Raw genomic sequence first — 23,318 nt, forward strand, 5'->3', positions numbered from 1 at the left:
AATTTGATTGTTTTCGGTTGCGCTGTTCGTCACTGGTCTTCACTGTTCAGAACTGCGCTAGAACTGAATAAAACACCGGTTGCTAGCGGAAAATTCAATCAATTCCCGGCTCGCGGCACGTGACGTGACGAGAACTTCCTCACAGCGGTTTGCTGATAAAGCCTCGAAGATCACACAATTCCGGAACACATAATATACCCTTTAATTCCGCTTAATTGAAGCCCCAAAATACTATTTCTGAATGACTAGGCAAGGAGATGTGATGCTGTCTGATTACATTTATTACTCCAGGAATTATATTACATATAGTAATGAAATTTTAGTTTACAATTTTGAATGCTTTTGCTATTCGTGTGGTCAGTTATACTCTTGTGATGAATCCTATTCCGCCTCATCATCCCCAACTTACTTTTCCACGGATTCTTCTTCCACTTTTACCTCTCCAACCGACACTTATCGACCAAAATGGCGTTACTGTCGGACCACCATTCAAACACTTGTCCACCGATCGTTTCAGATAGGCACCCAGGCCCATCGCCTGCCTGAACGTTGTCACCATGCAGAAGTTGTAACGCTGGGCACTGTACGAAATTTCATTTTTAAGCAACACCTGATAATTAGCCATCTGCTGAGCGTAAACTTCTCGCTTCTGCAGGTAAGATCGTGCGTCGTTCAAACAAGTGGCGGCCTGATATTTTGTCATTTCCGAGGAGTACCGTGAAACCATACCGGCGCAGCGTTCCACTGCCTGTAGTTCGTTGTTCAAATCAATGAGGGCTGATTGGATCAAATAATTCATATTAACTGCTACACTTGAAAGATCCGAAGCAGTGTCCCAAACACAAGTAGACAACTGACTGTATACAGTTCGGGGTATTTGGTCAAAGTAACTATTAAACCGGGCGAAGCATGCATCCGCAAAACGAGCTCGTTGCGTCATCGATACAGTCAAATTTCGACTCGCCTCGTTCAAGAAATATTCAGTCTCATTCAACACGACATAAGGCAAAGCTTCATTCACTGACAGCCGCGATATTTGCTGCAGCAGAATGTTTGCATCGTTGGATACGTTTCGAGCCAGCGCCTGAATCACAGGTACAGTTTGGTTGACGGTTGCCTTCAAAACATCCGGTAGCAATACGATCAAGTTGGAAAGAGCCGTTGCCGCTCTAGAGCTTCTACTAATCACCTGCGACTGTAGACTCGCTAGACTATTACGGAAACGGCTGATCACATTCGACTGCAAATAAGGAACTATACGAGCCAAAGTGTTGTTCAGATATTGGCGTTGTTGATTGATTGAAACAGAAATTCGGTTTCGGAAATTGTCTACCGACTGAACTCTGCTCACGATAGATCGTATTTGTGGGATTGCAGCATCCCCAGTCAAAATATATTGCCGAAGAACTGCGTTCAATGCTTTGATGTTGTCATTCGGTAAAAGTGCTCTGATTGCTGCTTGAGAAGGCCGATTCTCTCTTTTGATTCCATTAACTGCACTTTCAATTTTGTTTAATATTTCCGACATATTTCCTAGATTGGAAGCCAAGCTATTTAATACTCCATTAAAGTAGAGGGAAGTGTTGACTCCCACAATTTGTGTCGTCTTGTTGACTAAGCTCATGTGATCTTGATTCAACCCAACGGCATAGTTGATGCTTTCCCGAATTCCTCCAAAATCTCGCGTTATGTTTCCGGATGATATCTTAGCGACGTTTGATAACGACTGAAAGATAGGAGCTCCAGCTTCGACCAAGCTATCCATCACGTAACGAAAATTTTCTGCAGCACTACCGAGCTCTGGAGACTGAATGTTGTACAAACTTTGGACGATCGATTGAAACTGATTCAAGATATCTTGGATGCGGTTCACATTCAGTACGACGTTGCCGTTAATGTCCAAACTTCCACTAGATATTCCAGGAACGGTGACAGGGATTGTGAGATCTGGTCTCACAATCGGCAGCACCAACAGCCAAGATAACGATATTAGCTTCCACATCGTGAATTAAAAGTTCCTTGCCAAACGAAAGAACTGCTGATCGACTAACGATGAGAATAAGGTATTTATACCAGCAACCTGCATGGAAACCGGAACACCTGTATTTAGTCAAAATAAATAAAACTAGACACAATGTAAACATGCCACTACACAAATTATTCAAACAAACAGTTGCACAATTCGCGCCGGACGATCGAAGTAAATTGTTTAAAGAAAGTGTTTATGACTGCCGAAACGATTCATAATTTATCGATCGTCTAGATATACCGTTCCTAGAGGTGTACTTGGGAACATTGGGAATTGTTTAAAACCGGAAACAGTTTTTTTGGCTTCGAAAAGTAAGATTCTATGTTATGTATTAGCTCCGAACTATTGGATTGTACCTAATATGAGAAATTAATTATTCTTTTACATCAGTTTTCAAAAATGAACTAGAACTTTCACAGGTGATGCAATGTTAAAGAATAAAATTCTCGTCTAGAAGTTATTCTGACTAATATTTTCTTCAATTAAACCGCATATTTTCGATAGAGATGCGATGAACTTTTGTTGAAACAATTACAAATCAATCATTTAAAAATATAGAGCTATCGGTGTTAATTCAGCGGCTCCGAATTTATATTGTACCAATCTTTACTCTTTAACTGAAGAAAAGCTCTTAAACATAACAATTCTTATTACGTCATCAATGCACGAGTATCTCTCAGAAGTTGTATAGTTTCACTATCACAGCGAATTTAAATGATATGATAAATAAGATCATGTAAATAGGGTGCTTTCATCATTAGGTGGATTAAATCAGAGTTTTCTTTGTGTTTTTAATTCGTTCGACTAATCTCGCCCTCTAGAATCATCAGGAAGTTAAACAAGTAATAATTTCCCCATAGGCAAGAAGCTTCACTATGCACCTCAAGCCAGTACCACTTTCTAAACTTACCCTGGGAACAAACCTAATTGTTACAAAATGTGGACAGTATACAGGAAGGATGCGGAGGGGGCTAAAAATAAACCCTTGCCCCTCGATCACCCGCTTGTCAAAGCAGAGTTGGTAGCCGTGCGACTATAAAACCCCGTTCCTTTTGTGGCTTTTTGTTTTACCAATTAGAAGACTCAACTTGTCGCCATGAACAAATGTGTAAGAAAATTAGTATCTACCAGCAAGAAGTAAAGTGATAGTTTTCTCCAGAATATGAAAAATGGAGAGTAAGTCTGAAAAAAGTGAGTCGAATAAACTGGTCCCGTACGTTTTGCTTTCGTCTCACTTTCAGCATGGAGCTTGCTGGTGTTAACACTTTTCCACTTATGGAAAGTGTTTTTATCAGAAAACGAACATTTCACAGCAAAAAAATACCGCTAATATTCATGCGATAAAGTCTTGCAAATTGAACTGCTATCTGCTGGGTCATCTGTGTTTACTAATAAATGTGATATTCCCCAAAGCCAACTGTATCTTATCATACGCTCTATCGACAATTGTCAACGGCTGCAAGATTTTCAAATCGTCTTTGTTTATTTGTTTATTTGTAAAAAAAATCATCGGACACAAGGTGGTCTTCATGATATAAACACATATGACAGTAAATACCTACAATAGTACAATTACAAATTTATCGTCTACGAGAGAGTCGTCGTTAAAAATTATTAGGCGTCATGTTGAAATCGAACCAACCGTAGAGTTCGTTGAACCGCATTGGCATAAATCGGATAGGGTCGTACAGTCCGTAGTTTGCATTCCGTCCCTGCAGGTGCAGGAAATACCTGGTTCTGAGGGGTCGTTCAGGAGCATACAGATTTAGTTGACTCAGAAGTGCGGGGCTGTCAATGTCTCCTAGTAGCAATCTAGCCTGGAACGTGGCTTGAGCGTTGGCACGTCTTCTTTCAAGAGTCTCCAAGTTAAGCAGACGGCAGCGTTCCTCATATGGCGGAAGGTTTCTGGGATCGCGCCATGGAAGACTGCGCAAAGCATACCGTAGAAATTTTTTCTGCACTGCTTCGATTCTAGTGATCCAAATTTGTTGATATGGACACCAGATTACTGATCCGAATTCCAAAACAGACCTTACAAGTGCATAGTACAAAGATCGAAAACAGTACGGGTCACGGAACTCCTTGGCGATTTTAAAAATAAGTCCAAGTTGCTTATTGGCTCTGGAGATAATGTCGTTGTAGTGTATCCGGAAGGTTAGTGCGCTATCCAGGACGACACCAAGATCACGAATGTGATAGACGCGTTGTAACAAATGTCCTGCCATGTTGTAGCTAAAAGCTATGGGCTGTAACGAACTGACATATATATATATATATATATATATATATATATATATATATATATATATATAGTAATTAGAATTAATTTAATATTTGCCAAAAATTCAATAATTGGTATTGTTAGTATTATTTGTAAATTTTAAATATTAGTTCATTTTCTACATCGCTACTTTTCCAAGTTAATTTTCAATAAAAATCTGTGGTCGGCAATACCGCGCGCCGACTCACAAAATCAAATCAATTTGCATACGTGCTGCTATCAGAATGATATCCCAGACGCTCGCTTACGTTGCCTAATTTGCTTATCATCGCTAACTCGATCGAGGAGGTTGACCTGCCGATAAAGGCTGATGACCCGCCCGCAGTCGGGAGAGTGTTTCACTTTGCTCTCTAACCTTGGGGGGTTGGTCGGGTTGACAAGATGCAAGCCGTGCGCTAGAAGAAGATTACTTTAGCCGAAAATGCAACTTCGTACTTTCGAACACAGCGATAAAGAATTTCGTTAGGCAGGTTTCGATCAAGGACGGTTATCTGAGGATCACCTTGCCCTGATCTTTCACTTTAATCTGACCCGTGGAAGAGGCAGGAGTTGTCCGTAATTTCGACTCGCGACGTGATTGGAAGTAAAGGTAGTGAAACACATGGAGATTCTTTTTCTAGCCAGCTAAGCAGTTTTTCCCTTTCCCATAGATAGGCAGTGATAGAACATTTCGCTTTTTGAAAGTGCTACCCGTGTGCGACCGCAGTTCGTGCCTGCAAGTGTGCTGCGAGAGGTAGGGCACCTATTTTTGCCTAAAGGCGGTGTGCGTAAAATTGCGTGTGGTTTTCTTTTAAATTTTGGATGATAGATTCGCCACGGAACACGTCATCGACATCCTGCTACATTGTCAGCGACTTCTTCTGACCCCACCGTCAGCTTCAAGGTTTCCCGGCCCGCTACAACGCCGGACGAGGGTAGCGTCATCAACGTTGCGCCCTGTACGGGATAGGCTGGCCGAACAGCAATCGGCAGCATCCAACACACAGCAAACAACTAGCATCGAGTGAGACTACTAGCGTCGAGTAGAAAGCAGCCAATTTCGCACGCCGTGCGTCGTCAGCAGCAGGAGTAAATTTCGGGATCCGCGTGGCGCGGATCAGCTAGATCGCGTATTGCCCAGGATAGCGATGGCGACCCCGCCATTTTGTTGTTAAACCTCATGGACCACCAAGCAGTGACGGTAAACCTCAAGTAAACCCCGGGTATTGAGTGAGTACTCTTTTTTTGAATTGTTGTCCATGCGCATGTGACTATTATACGGGCCGTGCCCCTAACCGAACCAACAGCAGCCGGTTGGTAGCATCCCACCGCACCGCACATTGAACGTACGTTATCTTGCACACACCGCTAGCTAGAACAGAAGAAAGATGGGAAAGGATAGATTGAAATAGGCCTAGGGAAAACGTATTGTAAATCTCGAATGAATAAACTGCACAGTGTCAATGCGAATTGTTGAAAAAATGCTATTTTGCAGTAGGAAGATAGAAGCGTTTTAAGTCAATGAAACAAACCTCCATGCGGTCGGCTTAGAAGGGATTTTTCATGTGTTCGGTTTGCGTTCCTTGTTAGTTTTTGAGCATTTTCTACTGGGGCGGCTGACTCCGAAATCAGCCAAGGACTCTCTTCAATCATTTTGCGGTCATTTCTAGGTGGAAACTGGACTCGGCCAGTGATGAGAATTCCCCGTTCATTGGTCTGTCTCTGCGAGTTCAAACGCTGCTGTTGTTAAGTGCCAGGTCTGTATCGTAGGTAAAGTTTTGTGACGTAGCCATACGGAGTATAGCGTCACGTGTTTAAGTCTGCCAACCCGCTTCCCTTCCCGAACTCGGGATAAAAGTGAACCTCTCCCTGCGAGGGTCTCAGGCTGGGCAACCGTTAATCTCGGTGGGTGGTCTCTCCTTCGGAGAGTGGCGCTTAAGCCACCCGCTTATTAATCGGGTAGCGAAAAGGCGGACCGGTTACAGGGCTTATTTTTACGATGAAAGGAGATGGCAAAACATTTTGAGATGCTGACGGTAAGCATGTTATTCGAGCACCAATCTTCAAATTTATCCACAAGGTGTTGCAGTTCAATGCAGTCGGAGTCCCTTTTAATTGCTTTAAAGATTTTTACATCGTCAGCATAGAAAGATCGACCGCCAGGTGGCAGAAGAGCTGATAGTTCGTTTATAAAAAGAGAAAAGAGCAAGGGTCCAAGGTTGCTCCCCTGTGGCACGCCAGAGATGTTGTTGAACGAGTCGGAGACCTCTGATCCGATCTTCACACTTAGCCTACGGTGTGTTAGGTACGAACGTAGCCACTTGTAGAACGGTGCGGAAACTCCCAGCTTCTCCAGCCTAGCAAGAAGGATGCCGTGATCCACCCGATCAAACGCAGCTTTCAGGTCCGTATACACTGCATCAATTTGCACCCCTTCATTCATGTTGCGCAGGCAGAACGAGACGAAATCGTCGAGATTCGTGGAGACTGAACGTTTTGGAAAAAAACCATGCTGGTCTGAGGAAATGTAGTGTTGGCAGCTAGCGAACAAAGCGTCGTTCACGATTATCTCGAGCACTTTAGAACTTGAGCATAACGATGTAATCCCTCGATAGTTTTGTGCGTTGCGCTTATCACCCTTTTTATGTACAGGGAACATTACTAATTCTTTCCATAGAGTAGGGAACTTACACTGCTGAATTGAAGCATTGAACAACAGCGAGAGAGGTCTAGCGAGAACAGTAGAACACTTTTTCAAGATGCAAGATGGAATACCGTCAGGTCCGGCCACTTTGGGGGCTGGAGCAAGCATCTAAAGCCCAATCATGTTTGAATACAAGATTGGCGCGAAAAGTTTTCGAATGGCTGATCTGGTTAACAAACTTTCATTCCATGCTCACCATTTCGCTATTATTTCCAATATATTCAGACATCTTGGATTCACTGCTCAAATTGAGAGAGACTTCTCTCACTGTACTTGAAAATATCAGACTGATTTGGCAATCCCATCAACTCACTTGGATCATAGCAACAGGCGTGCCCCAACTGGGACACACTTCTTTATATGGGATTTATTTAAAAACAAAAAAGAATCTCTCAAGGTTTAACTCGAAATTTTAGAAAATTGAGTTTGTTCGTCCAGTATTTTTGCGATAAGTACATTATTTGCGTAAAAAAAGTACATTATTTGCGTTTTTTAGTCCAAATGGCGTTGTCGAAAATCTGCAAAACGAGAATAAAAATGTCTGGAAAAAATCTGACAGGCCATTTCGGACTGAGACAGACAATTTTTGGGAAACACCTTGTCTGACACCTTTTTTTCGAAAAATCTGGAAGGCAATACTGCGTCCAAAGAAGATTTAGTCACATGAATTTTCGGGGATTTACTTTGGTTAGATTCTGAAAAATTTTCTACATATCAAGTAAATTGTCGTCTACTTGACTTGAACCCGGTGAAGCAACGCTGTACAGTTTAGCGGGCAAGCTAGCGACGATAATTTCAAGCCGTAACATTGGTTCATCGACGTTACTAACAAAAGTACATTTCCGATCTTGCCAATGGTCTTTACCAAGGGTTTCTAACAGCAATGATTACTACGCACCTTTGAAAAAAGTTACTTTTGATTATTTTACTGATTACCATTGATTGCCTAATCAATTCGTAAATGGTGTAACTTGTGAGTAGAGGACTCCCCTCTTCACGGCCTCAGGGTCTTGGCTACCGGACAAGAAAACACTTGGAATCGGTCTCAAGCAAACTCCCTTTTTATTCTCTTTCTATCAACATTTTATTTTTCCCTTTTCTTACTGTCTATCTCCTATCTCTTTAACTTTTCTACTTTCACTTCAGAGCCCCCTTTCCGTCCGCAGTCGCCTACTTCAGCTTCGCACCTTCCGGACACCGCCGCCGCTTTCCCTTCTGGATATTGAAAGGATACGTTTGGGCGTCGATCACCGTCCCTGATGCCAACGTGCTCACATACGGCCGGTATTGTAGCGAACGTGCCACGGGATCGGGTTGATCCTCAGTATATTACGAAGTATACAATGGTATACAATGAGGTCCTGTGAGCACAATGGGGGGAAATAGAAAATGGAGGGTGGGCGTCAGTTGGAGGCTTTTTTCCGCTTAAATCCGGCTTAACATTTTACCTGAACGCCCAGTATATCCGGCACGATCCTCTTCTCCACTCTTTCACCTTTCACCTTTCAGCTTTAACTCTACTCTTTATTAAGCGAATCTTTGTGGCTCTACTGCTTCCTTTTATGTTGGTTTGCAGTCTTTAATCTTTGCGACCTCTCGCTTTCAAGTTAGCCGGATTATTGGATCGTTCAGGATGGAGGATAACATTTCGCGCTCTCCAACTGCGCTCCCATTAATTCCTCCCTATTTTCCGTCGTTTACACCGCTTTTCTTCGGCCGTCCGTTGTCAAGTATTGGTCCTCTGGCGGTGGGTAGAAGTACTGCGGTTGCTTCTCGTCGTGTCATTCGTGGGATTTGTTAGAGGCAATACCTGTGACCAATGGCAACTATTTTCTTGTATTTTTTCCATTTAATACGCGCTACTTGCGTTAATCTCGGCATTCTTGGGTTTCCATACGGTCACTGGTTACAATGATTACAAAAGTGATCTCTGATTACTACGCACTGATACGCCTTACTGGAAACCCCTTGGTCTTTACGAACTATACCGAATTTATTCCTACCGTGATTCAATATTACCACAGAGAACAGAAATCCATTCCGCAACAGATTTTTCGGGGATTCTTGGATAAAATTTCAAATTAAAATCAACTAATATGCTAGCGTCACCACCACTATAGTTTCCCAACTAAATGATTCTTTTGATTTGCACACTGACAACCTTTGGCTCCTCTGGCGCTAGTATATATGGACTAAAAGCGTTATGCTACGCCAGAAGCTAGCTATTGTGAGTTTAGTGTAGAATTTTATGCGCCTTCAGCGACATCATCACTATAATTTCCCAACTAATTTGACATAAGTTTTATCCAAGTGGGGACCTTTCGCTTGGATGTCGGTTCTCTGTGATATTACCAACCAAAGACTACACACGTACGGACATTCACTCGGATTGTAAGACTATTCGAGTTTCTAGAACAAAAAATTCGCGATTGAACATTGCGAAGAACTGAATCGATTTAACTTCATACTTTCTATAAGGTCCATCTTATGAGTGATATTAAAATTTATAAAGATTTTGTTGGATGTATTAAATAAATAATAATAATAGTATTTTGTACAAATTGATTACAAACACAAATTCTTAGTTAAAAAAACAGTGTAAGGTGAAACGCACTAACATAATGGAGAATTAGTTTTCAACTAATATCCAAAACCGATATTGTTTAAAACAAAGGTAAACGGTCCGCAGCTATTCGTAACATTGATGCGTTCATATTTGTCTAGTAAGTGAAATTTTTACTCACGGCCATCGTCTCCATTCCTTGCACAAATAAATGTGGCGTACCACAAGGCAGTAGCTTAGGATTAATTTATTTGACTTACTTTCAACGACGCTGCAGGCAGCCTTATAACAACCTGAATATTCACTTGATGATACTTCGAGGATTGTCTACTATGAAGGGCATTTGCACGAACAAAAATTGAATAAAACAAATTAAATAAAATTTTTAGTTTTTCTTTAATTCTATATACCAATCAAGCTAAATTTTATTTAAAAAGCAAACTATTTAAGGCTATGTTCCCCCTCGATTTATTTCCAAGAAGCGTTCTAACCTTTTCTTCCCCCTCCGCTGCCTCGTCCTCCGCTTCCACCTCTTCCTCCCCCTCCGCCTCGTCCTCCGCTTCCACCTCTTCCTCCTCCTCGTCCTCCTCCTCGTCCTCCTCCAGTACCTCCTCTTCCTGCTCCTCGTCCTCCTCCAGTACCTCCTTTTCCTCCACTTGCTCCTCTACCGCCACTTCCTCCACTTGCTCCTTTGCCTCCACTTGCTCCTCTACCACCATTTGCTCCTTTTGATCCCGTTTGTCCTCCTCCTTTTCCTCCCGCTTGTCCTCCTCCTTTTCCTCCCGTTTGTCCTCCTCCTTTGCCTTGACTTCCATTACCTTTATTTGTACTTCCTCCCTTTCCTCGATCCGACCCAAAGCTTACACTTACTGATCCAGACCACCAATAAGGTGTTACGGTAGGTCCTGCACTCAAACATTTATCCACCGACCCCTTCAAATAAGCAGCCCGACTTATGACCTGCCTCAACGTCGTCCCCATACAGAAGCTATAACGCTGGGCACTGTACGAAATTTCATTTCCAAGTATTGAACGATAACTAGCCATGTGGTTGGCGTAAACTTCTCGCTTCTGAAGGTAAGATAGTGCGTCATTCAAACAAATGTCAGCCTGATATTTGGTCATTTCAGAGGGGTGCCCCGAAACCATTCCGGTGCAGCGTTCCACTGCCTGCAATTCGTTGTTCAAATCGACCAGGGCTGTTAGAATCAAATGATTCATATAAATTGCTACATTGGAAAGATCCGAGGCAGTGTCCCAAACACAAGTCGACAACTGAATATATGCACTGCGAGGTATTTGGTCGAAGTCACTATTGAATCGGGCAAAGCACACATCCACAAAACGAACTCGTTGCGTCATCGATACCGTCAAATTTCGACTTGCCTCGTTCAAGAGTTTTTCAATTTCATTTAACACCGCATTAGGCAAAGATTCATTAATTGATAGTCGCGATACTTGCTGCAGCAGAATGTTTGCATCGTTGGATACGTTCCGAGCTAGCTCCTGGATAACACGAATAGTTTGGTTTGCAGTTGCTCCTAAACCATTCGGTTGGCTAGGAATCAAATTGGAAAGAGCCTTTACCGCCCTAGAGCTTCTACTGACCACCTGCGACTGTAGACTCGTTAGACTATTTCGAAAACGACTGATCACATTCGACTGTAAATAAGGAACTATACGAGCCAAAGTGTTGTTCAGATATTTGCGTTGTTGATAGATTGAAATAGAAATTCGATTTAGGAAATTATCTACCGACTGAACTCTGCTCACGATAGATCGTATTTGTGGGATTGCAGCATCCCCAGTCAAAATATATTGCCGCAGAACTGCGTTCAATGCTTTGATGTTGTCATTCGGTAAAAGGGCTCTGATTGCTGCTTGAGAAGGCCGATTCTGTCCTTTAATTCCATTGATTGCACTTTCAATTTTGGTTAATATTTCCGACATATTTCCTAAATTGGAGGCCAAGCTATTTAGTACTCCATTAAAGTAGAGGGAGGTGTTGACTCCCACAATTTGTCTCGTCTTGTTGACTAAGCTCATGTGATCTTGATTCAACCCAACGGCATAGTTGATGCTTTCCCGAATTCCTCCAAAATCTCGTGTTATGTTTCCGGATGATATCTTAGCGACGTTTGACAACGACTGGAAGATAGGAGCTCCAGCTTCGACCAAGCTATCCATCACGTAACGAAAATTTTCTGCAGCACTACCGAGCTCTGGAGACTGAATGTTGTACAAACTTTGGACGATCGATTGAAACTGATTCAAGATATCTTGGATGCGGTTCACATTTAGTACAACGTTACCGTTAATATCCAAACTTCCACTAGATATTCCAGGAATGGTTATTGGGATTGTGAGATCAGGTCTCACAATCGGCAGCACCAACAGCACAGATAACGTTATTAGTTTCCACATCGTCAAAGCCGTAATAAAGGGCATTCGACTGATGTCCGAGAAGCAATTCGGTGGAAGTATTTATACAAGAGCCCGTATGCAAATCGAAACCTAATAAACAGAACTAGCCACCGTGTAAACTCGTTTACAGTTCAAATTATTCAAGTAAATATTTGCACAACTTTCAGATGAGGGAAACTGTTTGCAGGAAGTTGACAGCATGCTGAATAGTGCTACACAATGTATGTAATTGATTATATTTCAAACTCATCCGTCTAGTATGCCATTTTGATTGGATGGTTGACGGGTATTGGTTCGAAAACCAAAAGTTTGTATGATTTAACTCTTCGCGTTCGACTGTATCGTATGCTGTTCTGAAATTCACGAAAATATGATCAGCGGACACGTATTATTCTCGTCGTTTCTGGAGAATTTGACGGAGTGTAAAAATTTGATCCATAGTAGCATGACCCTCACCTGGTAAAGCCTTACGAAATTTCTTGACGCGAAATTTGTCAAAAAAAATCCCATAAGTTTAAAGATTAAAAAGAAGGATATAAATAAATCTTAAGCGCTAAAATAATGAAGAATAAAAGTCACCTTTGATGGGCGAAAATGTGTCTTCAAAATGTGCCCATAAATCCGCGAAGATTTGTCAAATCATTTCCGCTCGATTTGTTATCGCGTACGAATTTCCGCCCTCTGCCCTCCGTCCGTCCGGCTGCGAAAGATATGCAAAAGCTTCACGCTTATAAATTAGGCGCTGAAATTTTTGATTGATTAATAGGATAAAGTATTTTCGCTCGTCACCTTCATCCTCCAGTCAGCGAGTGGCATAAGCTTTCATGCACCTATCAACAAGCGCGGCACCCGGGATGTCAGGGAAAATTTGTTACCGGCACGGTATTATTTTTCCTCTTTGCTAGTGCTTTTTTTCCTCTTCACTTGAACAGTGCACTTTCCAGCATCCGTCGACATCGTCATCTCGTTTCGTCAGCACATTTTGTTCGAAATTTATATTCTAGCCAGTCGTCGTCTTCGTCGTCTCCCAATTTTTCCTCGCCAGCAATCGCGCACGGAGCAGACTGTACAACTTGTCGAGAAAGAAGTCCGCGCGCGGCTCGAAGTATACAACTATGTATAAGAAGACACGACGACGGAATGACAGGAAACTTTTTAATCCGGCTTCATAAATAACGCTTACTGCGTTGCAGGGAACGGAACGAGTCATCCTTGCCGCGCTGGATTCATTCTAGTTCGCCGTACGCCCAAAGTTTCACGGAATCGTGACTCTAGTGGTAGGCGCGAAAAAAATATTTGTCATATCCTTCGGGCGACAAGCTAAAAGCATCAAAAGTTGCCCTTCCGAATGAGTTCAAGCGGGAAGTTTACCCTTTTCGGCAGTCAAATATTGATAAATGCTCAGTCATTCCCGGCAGCGTTACAGGAAGCAACTTCTGATTACTTTGTAACTGATTACTACCTGAGGGGTTTTTTCATTGAAAGCCGTGCTCAGATGCTATCTTCAGATTGGTTTTGAAGTTTCCGGGATATCAGGAAGAAAAAAAGGTAGTGGGTAAATAGAGTCCGAATTACAGAATCTACTTTAGACAGGAGCAATGTGCCTACCAATTGTAATACGTTCGCTGTCAATGTGCACCACAAACAATTAGATCAGCTTTAAAAAGGTCCTTTTGCCTGTCCAATTTGTGGTTCTACACTGGTCAAAACGGAAACTGCCACAAACAGTAATTTAAATTACTCCAAACTTCACACCGTTGGTTGTTCCTGCTGCAATAGTGGACGAACTCGCTCGGACAGACAAACAAACTTTAACCGGATACAACTGTCCAAATCCATCCAGTCGAAAGAAATCGTTGGTGGATGTGCCTGTGGCAATACGGTAGTTACTACTTTGCAGTGGTCCTTTTTTGTTCCTTTCACCAGAAGCCACTACCTCGTTTTCATTAAATTTTATGTTTTACGCCACCAGCAGCACCGCCTTCATTGCTGATGAACAATTTTATTTTTGCTCCGTTTAGGAGATGCAGTAAACGCCGCTACAAAAAAAACGTCTGACTCCAGCTTCTGTTCCAGTTAAACGGTCAGCAAATGCTTTGCAGCCACGTCGAATGCTTTATTACGGTTCTTACTTCGGTTCTAAATTGGTGCAATTTGCAATGATTTCAGGGCAGCGCCAAAGTTAGACGGCTGATGCCGAAATCTGTAACAAATTAGAATTGCAAAAAGTGATCTTATGGTTGCAATTGCTACACATTATCCAGTTCGGAAGGAGTGAATAAGCAATTTTTGTGCAACAAGATTGATTGAATGCATAACAGTACATTTCACAAAAGTACGCAAATCACACCGGCAACAACAACGCTACAAGCACGTACCAGAGCCATCAAAATCACCGCCAATCACAATTAAGCGAAAAAAATATACATTGCTTAATCTACTGCGACCTAGGATTGCAGGATTCGCTCGTAGTCCCACGAACGGAGCGATATGCGGTAATTTTAATCGGTTTATCACCATTATTGCCAAGCCTATAACCATATAATCACGCAAAACACATTAAACGAAGCGTGCAGCTTCAGCAAACTGACACATACGCAATAAAAACCGCCAGCGAAAAACGTTAATAACTGATGTAATCTCTTTTTCCGTTTGTTTCAGCTTCAGTAGTAGGGGCATTCGTGATAAAAACATCTGTCAACGGGAGATAGCTGCCTTTGATGGCTCACACGGCGGCTGCTGGAAGGATAAGCTCTGGCCGGTTTCGTCCTGCGACTGTGCGAGTGATGTTGTAAGTTTTAATTATTAATAGGCTTTTAGCACCGATCCCTCCCGAGAACGCACCGGCCAGCAGTTGGCCACGCGCTGTACATTTCCACAAAATTCCTCTGTACGCAGGCAATGATAGCCAGACGCATCAACAACAGCGAATATCAATTACGTGTAAGTGAATTTTCACTAAATCTATAATTAATTATTATTAATGTGTTCATAAATTTATAATGATCGCAAACGCGCCGGCCCAACGATAACGAGCGTCCAGAAACATCTATAAACGTGGTTTCGTCCTACCCACTGAATATCGGCCATCAGCGGCCACGTTCTCAGTACGACGCGTGGGTGCTTTTAATAGCTAAAAGCGGTCCATAAATCGATTTAACCCTACACATGAACCAAACAGCACCAACCGATCCGACCCGAATTCACCCCGAAAATGCAGGCAGCCAAAGCATATAGATATATAAATATATTTTACAATTCATTCACTATTCTGTGGTTTTTGATTAATTTTTATTTTCGCAATAAATTTTGCTTCCGGTAGCGCCCATTCTGGTTTGAACCAAAACAAAAACAACGAAAAAGTGCACCAAAAACGACAACCTGTTCCTCTATGGGGTAGAGAAAGAAAAACAAAAACAAAAAAAAAGAAAAACAAAATCCCGCGAAATATCGCGCCGATGATAGCAGGTAATCCCTACCCCGGCGGCTAATAGAAAATGTATGCAACCGACCGGCCGGGACATAAATATTGAACGAAATCGATCAGTTCCCGACCGACCGACGGACGTTCGAACTTTTTGAATTTTCTTTTTTCTTTTTTTTTTGGAATCGGGTTGAATTATTTTTCTGATTTCGATGACACCGATAAGCCCAATATGTCACATTTGAGAGATTGACTTTTGCTGGTCAACTGTTTCAGTTTAGTTAGACCAAAGATGCCAAAATCAAATGTAAACCGCAAAATGCTTATGTCCAGGATTTGAGGTACTTGTACCTGTTGGGGATCAGTGAGATGATCCGTAACCGCAAGGTCAAGCGGTCGTTGGTTCGAATCTTAGTAGAATTAGGCCATCCGATATCAACCCATGGACCACTTTGTCTTACACAGTAGAAGAATACTTTAACCGACAGCTCATTCGAGCATAAGCGTTGACTATGGCCCGTACCAGTCAACAGACGGTAGGGTCGCCGTGGGTCTCTTTCTTCAATAGGTAATGGGCCGATTGGGGTTGCGAATACTCAAAGTCTAGATTCAGAATATGCAATATCATGATTAAACTTTTTACGCGACCTACTGTCGTTCGCTGTTGCGATAGAATCAAGTCTCCTCTACATAACAGCTTAGCCTCTTAAAGGATCTATCAGTTGCGATTCGGAAACGAAGTTTCCTGTGAGTAACAGTGTGAACATTGCGGTGAGTAACAGTGGAGAATCCAGTAAAAGCTTTCCCGCAGGGATGGTTCGATCACTTTGACTCAATTTTGATTCATTTGACAGTACCGTCTTAACGGGGTCAAATATAACAAAGTTATATATGAGACATTTGTAGAACAGGTTATTATCTATAATTTGGCTGAATAAAGTTTTGCTGTATCTTTTGTAGTTACGGTGCTACAATGCTAGTATCTTATTAGTGACTAAATGAACGTTCATTTAGTCACTGATGAGTTACTAGCGTTGTAGCACCGTAATTACAAATGATACAGCAAAACTTTGTTCAGAAAAGTTGTAGATTAGAACTAGTTCTACAAATGCCCCATACATAACATTGTCATATCTGGCTCTGCTGAGACGGTACTGTCAAATGAATCAAAATTGAGTCAAAGTGATCGAACCATCTCTGCTTTCCCGTATGAGTAACTACTCGGTCCATAGACTTGGAGTGTTATCACCCATACAGCCATCTGTATGCTACCTCTCGGTAAAGCCATCCTGCATGAATGACCACTCCGTCCATGGACATGGAGAGCTATCGCCCGCACCATTGACAGCCCTCCTGAAGAAGGACGCTTCTACTAGACATCTACATTTGAGAAAACTTTCCCCTGTAAGACACCTTTTCGTCCGAAGACTTGGAGAGCTATCACTCCTTCTGTCACAGTTTGCTCAAAAGTGGGCTTAGGATGTAAGAATAAAACTGCGCAACTCTAGACAACATTATTATTTTGGCGGACCTGAAGTCTCAACGGGAACCAACGACCACACTCTCATCGCAGTCGAGTCATTTCTCCCAAGGAACAACAGTCGTCCCGGGACTGCGTGTGTATGTACGGAACGGGGCCCCAAAATTACAGACCAGGCAATTGCAGAGCTGATTTTGATGGCTTAGTTACGGCAATGGCGGATGTCGAACGGCATTTTTTGTTATTTTCTCTTGATGTTATAACCGCTGTTAATCAATTCATTCGCACTTTGAACATTCTGATCACCCCGATTATGTTCCCATACGCCGCCGATCCGGTCACAAGCCTCTATGGGGAAACGCGGCTCTTCGTCGATTGAAACGTCTAAGGTCTTCTATTCTGTGCGTATTTCAAAGATCGCGCAGCCAAGTCACCAAGCGATACTTTTACCGTGCTTGTAGAGATATTTTAGCCTACAACCGTCTTCTATATAAATAGTTCTGTTCTGAAACGAAGATCTGTTTCTAGATGATCGTAAAGTCAACGTTGTACATTGCAATCTCTTTTCAACATACTTAAAGTAGGTTGTTAATCGTTTTTCTGCGTCATTGAAACGAATCTGCTGTTAGAAACACTCCTAACGAACTCATCAACCTCAACGTTTTTTCGTGTAATTGAGCAGATTGTCGAAACTGCCATCGGAAAAATAAAATATTCGTTGGATTTTTAAGACAATTTTTTGCTATTGTTCAATGCTTCAAACCAGCAGTTTAAGTTCCCTACCCCATGGAAAGATTCAGTTATGTTTCCTGTACACAAAAAGGGAGCGTAACGGTCAAAACGATCGTTGTGCTCCAGCTCTAAAGTTCTCGAGAGTTTACATTTCATCAGACCAGCATTAATATTTTCGAAAAGTTCAGTCTCTACCAATCTCGTTGATTTCATCTCGTCCTGTCTGTGTAACATGAATGAAAGACTGCAAATTGATGCAGTGTACACGAACCTAAAATTAGCGTTTGATCGGGTGGATCATGGTATTCTCCTTGCGAGGCTTAGAGAAGCTAGGAATTTCCGCTCCGTTCTGCAAGTGACTATCACTCGTACCTAACAGAGCGTAGTCTGAGTGTAAAGATCACGTTCGAGTTTTCCGATTCGTTCTGCAACATCCCTGGCGTACCGCAGGGGAGCAACCATGGACCAATGCTCTTTTTTCTTTTTTGTAAATGAATTGTAAGCTCTCCTACTACCTGGCTGGCGATCTGTTTATGCCGATGACGTAATATTTTTGAAGGTAATCAATATGAACTCCGACTGCCATTGATCCCCATCACCTAATGGACAAATTTGAAGATTGGTGCTCGAGTAACATGCTTTCCGTCCGTATCTTAAAAGCAACCAATAAACAACCTGGATTTTTTTTTAAAATCGCTAAGCAGTTCCGTGGCACGTACTGTTTTCGAGTACTTGTAAGTACTGTTTTGTAAGGTCTGTTTTGGAATTCGAATCTGTGACCTGGTGTCCTTATCAACAAATTTCGAGACTTTCAAAAGAAGACGTGCCAACGCTCAAGCCATGTTCCTGGCTTGAGTCAACTGAACTTGTATGCTCGCGAACGAACCCTCGCATCTAGGAATTTCCTGCACCTGCGAGGACGGAATGCAAGCTACGGACTATATGGCCCTACCCCTTTAATGTGCTGTTCAACAAAGTCTACTATTAGTTCGACTTCAACTTGACGGTAAATAATGTGATTGTAGTATTGAGTACTTTTAACAAAAACAGGTCCAAGTTAACACCTTGAACCTAACCTTCTCAAGAATCGCAAGAACAACACTGGGAGAAAATGGGTTAAACACAATCCACAACCAGTGTAAAATATTTAAGCTGAATAAAACATAAACTATTTAAATCGCAATCTCCTCGTAAGTATTCGAACCATCTCCAAGGGTATATGACTACCAGGATCGATGCATATATCGCGGTAAACTAACGTGTGCGGTTGAATCCCGCTTCGGAAAACCACAACAACTAAGTGAATCTGGCTGCGATGCTGCTCAGTTCACGCTGCTTTGGGCAGAATGGAACAAGTTTAAACCAAAAACTATAACAAACCCCGCAAATGCGATCGAATGCACTCACTCGGTGTGGTACCGCAGGCAAAAATAAATTACACTGCACCAGTCCTCGGACGGCCGACGCGCCATGCGACGCAATGGTGGCGGGCGATGCACGTGCGCCGCTCCATTCCTCACTCGGCTGAAATACTGTGCTGGCGTTGGCGAGGAACAGCAGGACGCCCTACTTATTCGTCCCACACACTTGCCCGCTATCATGGATATAGCAAAACGTACCACTTTGTTTTAAAATATTAATTCCTATCCCGGAGTACAAAAATTTAATTTCATTCGAACAATGTTTTTCATTTAGTTTGTTTTGATTAAGTGATGCAAATGATCGTGTGCGGTGTGTGGCATGGCAATTGACGGTGGGAAAATTCAATTCGTATGCAGAGAGCTACGGACGGAGTGATTTACGCCTGTTTAAACCGTAATATTCAGCAAAATAGACAATTTGTAACAAAAATGAATTTATTCAGTCTGTTCGGAATCGATTGTACTAATCAACTCTTGCACGCTTGGGAGAGCTTAACCCCACAGGCTCTTCTTGTGTTGCTTAATTAGGACCGTAACGGGAACGGCCTTTTCTACGTACACTGGCTTACTGATGTACACTGGGACTGGCTTTTCGACATGAACTGCGTACGGTTTGGGCACTTCGACGTATTCCTTCTGGACCACTGGAACTTTTACTTCGACTGGATAAGGTACCGGTCGGTCAACGTGCACGGGAACCTTCTTCTCGACGTAGATGGGAACCTTCTTCTCCACGTAGACCGGGACTTTCTTCTCGACCTCGACCGGATAAGGGACCTTAACTTCATAGGGAACATGTTTCTCTACTTCCACGGGATAGGGCACGGGAACGTTTTTCTCAATCGTCACATGTTTCACTTCTGGCTCGTGCTCCGGGAAGACAAACGGTTCATGATGTTCGTACAAGCTACGCTTATCCTTTTTCGAGCTGTCGACTGCAGTACTGGCGGCAACTGCCAGGATGATGGACAACACAATAAACGCCTGAACGATAGGAATTGTGGTAATTAGAAAATTTGAATACGAGAGAATGTTTCTTGCTTGGTTATTACCTTCATGATAGCCACGCGCTATGGATAGAACTGCGCCCCACAGTGTATATGAAATGATCTGAATTGACGGTACCGGACCGACGAGATGAGCACTGGTGAATGATGGTTTTCCCTCGTCCAGCCGGTGGTTTTATACTTACATGGCTTCGTACTCTCACTCTAAAATCTACAGATCTAAGTCAATTTATTTCGGCAGTGTTTCATAGCCACTTCTTACTACTGTTACTCGCGTACCACATCGCGGCGACCATGGTCGTCATTCGTGCGCTCTATTGCACCAACCGAATCAAATTACCCACGCGTCGTATCGCTCTGGGCCGCACGAAACCACGGCGCCGGTTCCTTAGGGGTGGGAAATGCAACATGCAAAGCATATATGCGTTGTAAAAACAGCGAATGATAGAAACAGCTGACAGTACAATAGCTGCGACCGCAGCCAGTTGATCTTCCGACTTTCGATTTGTCTAGGATTGCTAGAACTTTCACTCCCAGCCAAACAAAGTTGACCTTACTTTTTGTTCGTGACTGTTGCATAGTTGCCTGCATGCACCAAACAAGCATGATTTAAACATGCATGCAACTCTCAACCTCAATGTACCAATTAGTGAATTAGAATTAGGTAAAAATTCTAACATTAAGATTTAAAATATTTTCAGAAATCTCTTAGCGAACCATAAAAACATGTGTCGTAAATACGGTCAACTCATCTATTGAAAATTTTCATAGTCCTTTTAAATTTTGCGCAAAAATTTTAAACCATATTTTTATCAAAAATAAAGTCGTCCTAATTCACCTAATGACTTACATGGTAAAATTTAATGCAATGAATACCACAGCGAGAGTTCAGTCATACTTTTGGATGTAGTGAGAGGCTGTGTTAAACAGGTTTACAACGTACTATAACGGGTTTACTTCTAAAGAAGTCATCAAAAGCAATTTCTCGATTGACTGTGGCAGCTATCTTGCTAGAATGCAAGCCAGTTTCCACTTGACATCAAGTTATGTATCGTAAATGTACACATTGCATCACAACAAACCGTTTGTTTAATACTTTTGCCAACAGCTAATGCCTCTGGCTAACTGAATGAGAACAACTTTTCCTGTTACCTGTTACCTGCTACCAATTCACTGAAAACAGATAAAGCGGTAGGTGATAAAGCTCCTTTAAAAGCATATGCTCTGTTCAGTATTATATTAAGAAGAAAAATTGAAAATATTCAGTAAAGTTTATAGTTGACGCTATGATCATAGTAATGGTTCCAATGCTGGTTCCAATGCTGTTTTTCCGTTTCTAAGACGGGAACGTAGACGAAGGCACATCGTACACAAAGACATCCAGCACCCTATAAGTAATAAATGTAACAGAAGCAAATTCTGTAAAAATGACGTATGTAACAATTGTACAATTGAGTGTAATCAATGCAGTCTTTGTGAATAGAGTACTGTATTTTTTTTGTATTTACGCTGTAGTTAAGCTATAATTTTTTCATTAGCAAACGAACGTTCATTTGTCTATAATCATTTTGCTTCTATGATAACTGATCGCAGCAACCCTGTATGTCACTGTTTTGCAAGTCTAAATTACAAAATTTACTTTTGGATACTATTTGACCTATTATGGTTATTATAATCCACATAAATGGTATTCGTATAGCAGTAAATTGAGCGGATATGGCAAATCGGGTAAAACGTTCCAATTATTTTTGAATGATATCCTGCTTTTTACGGGGCATACTGGCGGACAAGGCTCCCATTTGACCTCGAACACGCCCATAATCTGTGTTCGTGATATTTGAACAGCATTTTTTACATTCCTGTTTACGTCAAGCATTATCTTTTCGCACGTTTCATAGCAAAAAACTAACGAAAAATGTGAAAAAAAATTATTGAGATAAACAGAAATATCAAAAATGTAGTTCAAATATCACCAACACGGATTAACGGTAAAACGCGTGATGATTGCTGTTCGGATTGTTATTATGGAATATTTCAAGGGTCATACATACTTTACTTAGTTTTATGGTGCAGTCCAAAGCATCGATCCTGTGCCAAATTCAGAAGTCGCCTCGGTCTTGAGATGCAATTCTCCAATCGCCCTGAACACCCGATATTCTAACATTCTCGTTAACAATGCACAGCCAATTTGTATGACGTTTGTTTCGATGTCGGCATCTTTCGGATTTCCTGCTGACGTTTGTCTTCGCTGGTCGTCCATCTGGCATTCTTCCTAAGTGATCAGCCCACATTGTAGCACGCCATATTTCACTCGCTTGATATGGTTCATACGCCTGTGCTACACCCGAGCAGGAGAAAATTACTGAATAATACTTGATTCAGATATTTTTTGTAGAATAACTGCATATCTGAATTTGGTATTGACGAGCTTGACATAAGAGGTAAAATAGCTAAAATAATAGCTAAAAATGTTCTACAAACACTTAAATAATAACTGGTTTTGTTATTACAATATCTAAATAATATCAAATGTTTTGCTACGCGGGACGACAATTAAGGTTTCATACCTCAATGAGGCATTTACAAATCATTCTTCGTAGCTTCATAATTGGTTCAGTAATTCATTTGGCATAGTACAAAATGTTGAATAACTTGTTGATAGCATATCGAGGTATCATATCTTATCGAGATATTCATAAGTTATTCTTTAAAAAAATGCTGAATTTGATATTCATTTGGTATAGATGAGGTATTGGCTCCTGCTTGTTTACCGCCAAAAAATAATCGCAAGATCATACACTCAAAGACAGCAAAGTCCATGGACATTGAGCTTGCAAGCTGGCTACACAATTCGTCGAAGCCGCTCTATACCTTGTTACTTCATGGCTACAAATCTTCCACACGGCTGTGAAGAACGTGCTACTCGAACCACAAATGCTGATACTTGATACCTCGTTAGCAGTCGGCCTTGCTTCCATTAAGCTTTCCGTCCAGTCGGTTTCATGTCTTTTCAGCACCACGTCCATGTGCCTAGTACCCGTATGCCTAATATCCATTACGCCCAGTATAGTATGCCTCACATCCGTACGCCTAACCCTCAGGTCGAATTTTGTAGAGCGAAAATTCAAAATTAAAATTTTATTTTTTATAACGGCAGTTTCTACAATCGATGGAGGGAAGGGTAGAGGAAAGTAATAAAACACAGGTGTTGATAGCGTCCGAACAGAATGGGAAGAGGCGTGTTGTGCCATAACTCCAAATGTCTGGATTTACC

At 41.9% G+C, this 23,318-nt stretch overlaps 3 protein-coding genes and 1 long non-coding RNA gene across 5 annotated transcripts; 1 reads left to right on the plus strand and 3 right to left on the minus strand.

Annotated features, from left to right (window-relative positions):
- Positions 1-258: 258 nt before the first annotated feature.
- Positions 259-2,042, minus strand: LOC128734206 (uncharacterized). Its single transcript, XM_053828270.1, has one exon. It carries the CDS (start codon positions 2,000-2,002, stop codon positions 395-397), a length of 1,608 nt encoding a protein of 535 aa, XP_053684245.1. The 5' UTR covers positions 2,003-2,042; the 3' UTR covers positions 259-394.
- A 1,068-nt stretch (positions 2,043-3,110) lies between these two features.
- On the plus strand, positions 3,111-5,751 carry LOC128737265 (uncharacterized). 2 transcript variants are annotated; one of them, XR_008412029.1, is made up of 4 exons: positions 3,111-3,205; positions 4,777-4,899; positions 4,961-5,043; positions 5,119-5,751. It is a non-coding gene; the product is annotated as an uncharacterized LOC128737265 (long non-coding RNA). The 2 variants fall into 2 exon arrangements; XR_008412030.1 differs by having other exon boundaries at positions 3,116-3,220; positions 4,758-4,899.
- A 1,721-nt stretch (positions 5,752-7,472) lies between these two features.
- LOC128736861 (uncharacterized) lies at positions 7,473-11,980 on the minus strand. The gene is made up of 3 exons (XM_053831360.1): positions 10,427-11,980; positions 10,048-10,374; positions 7,473-7,511 (listed from the first exon to the last, which is right to left on the minus strand). Exons 1-3 carry the CDS (start codon positions 11,978-11,980, stop codon positions 7,473-7,475), a joined length of 1,920 nt encoding a protein of 639 aa, XP_053687335.1.
- Positions 11,981-19,520: 7,540 nt separating this feature from the next.
- On the minus strand, positions 19,521-20,165 carry LOC128737582 (titin-like). The gene is made up of 2 exons (XM_053832254.1): positions 20,090-20,165; positions 19,521-20,021 (listed from the first exon to the last, which is right to left on the minus strand). The coding sequence occupies exons 1-2, from the start codon at positions 20,093-20,095 to the stop codon at positions 19,530-19,532; spliced, it is 498 nt and encodes a 165-aa protein (XP_053688229.1). The 5' UTR covers positions 20,096-20,165; the 3' UTR covers positions 19,521-19,529.
- Positions 20,166-23,318: the final 3,153 nt, after the last annotated feature.

The sequence above is a fragment of the Sabethes cyaneus genome, chromosome 2 (assembly GCF_943734655.1).
Source record: "Sabethes cyaneus chromosome 2, idSabCyanKW18_F2, whole genome shotgun sequence".
Lineage (NCBI taxonomy): Eukaryota > Metazoa > Arthropoda > Insecta > Diptera > Culicidae > Sabethes > Sabethes cyaneus.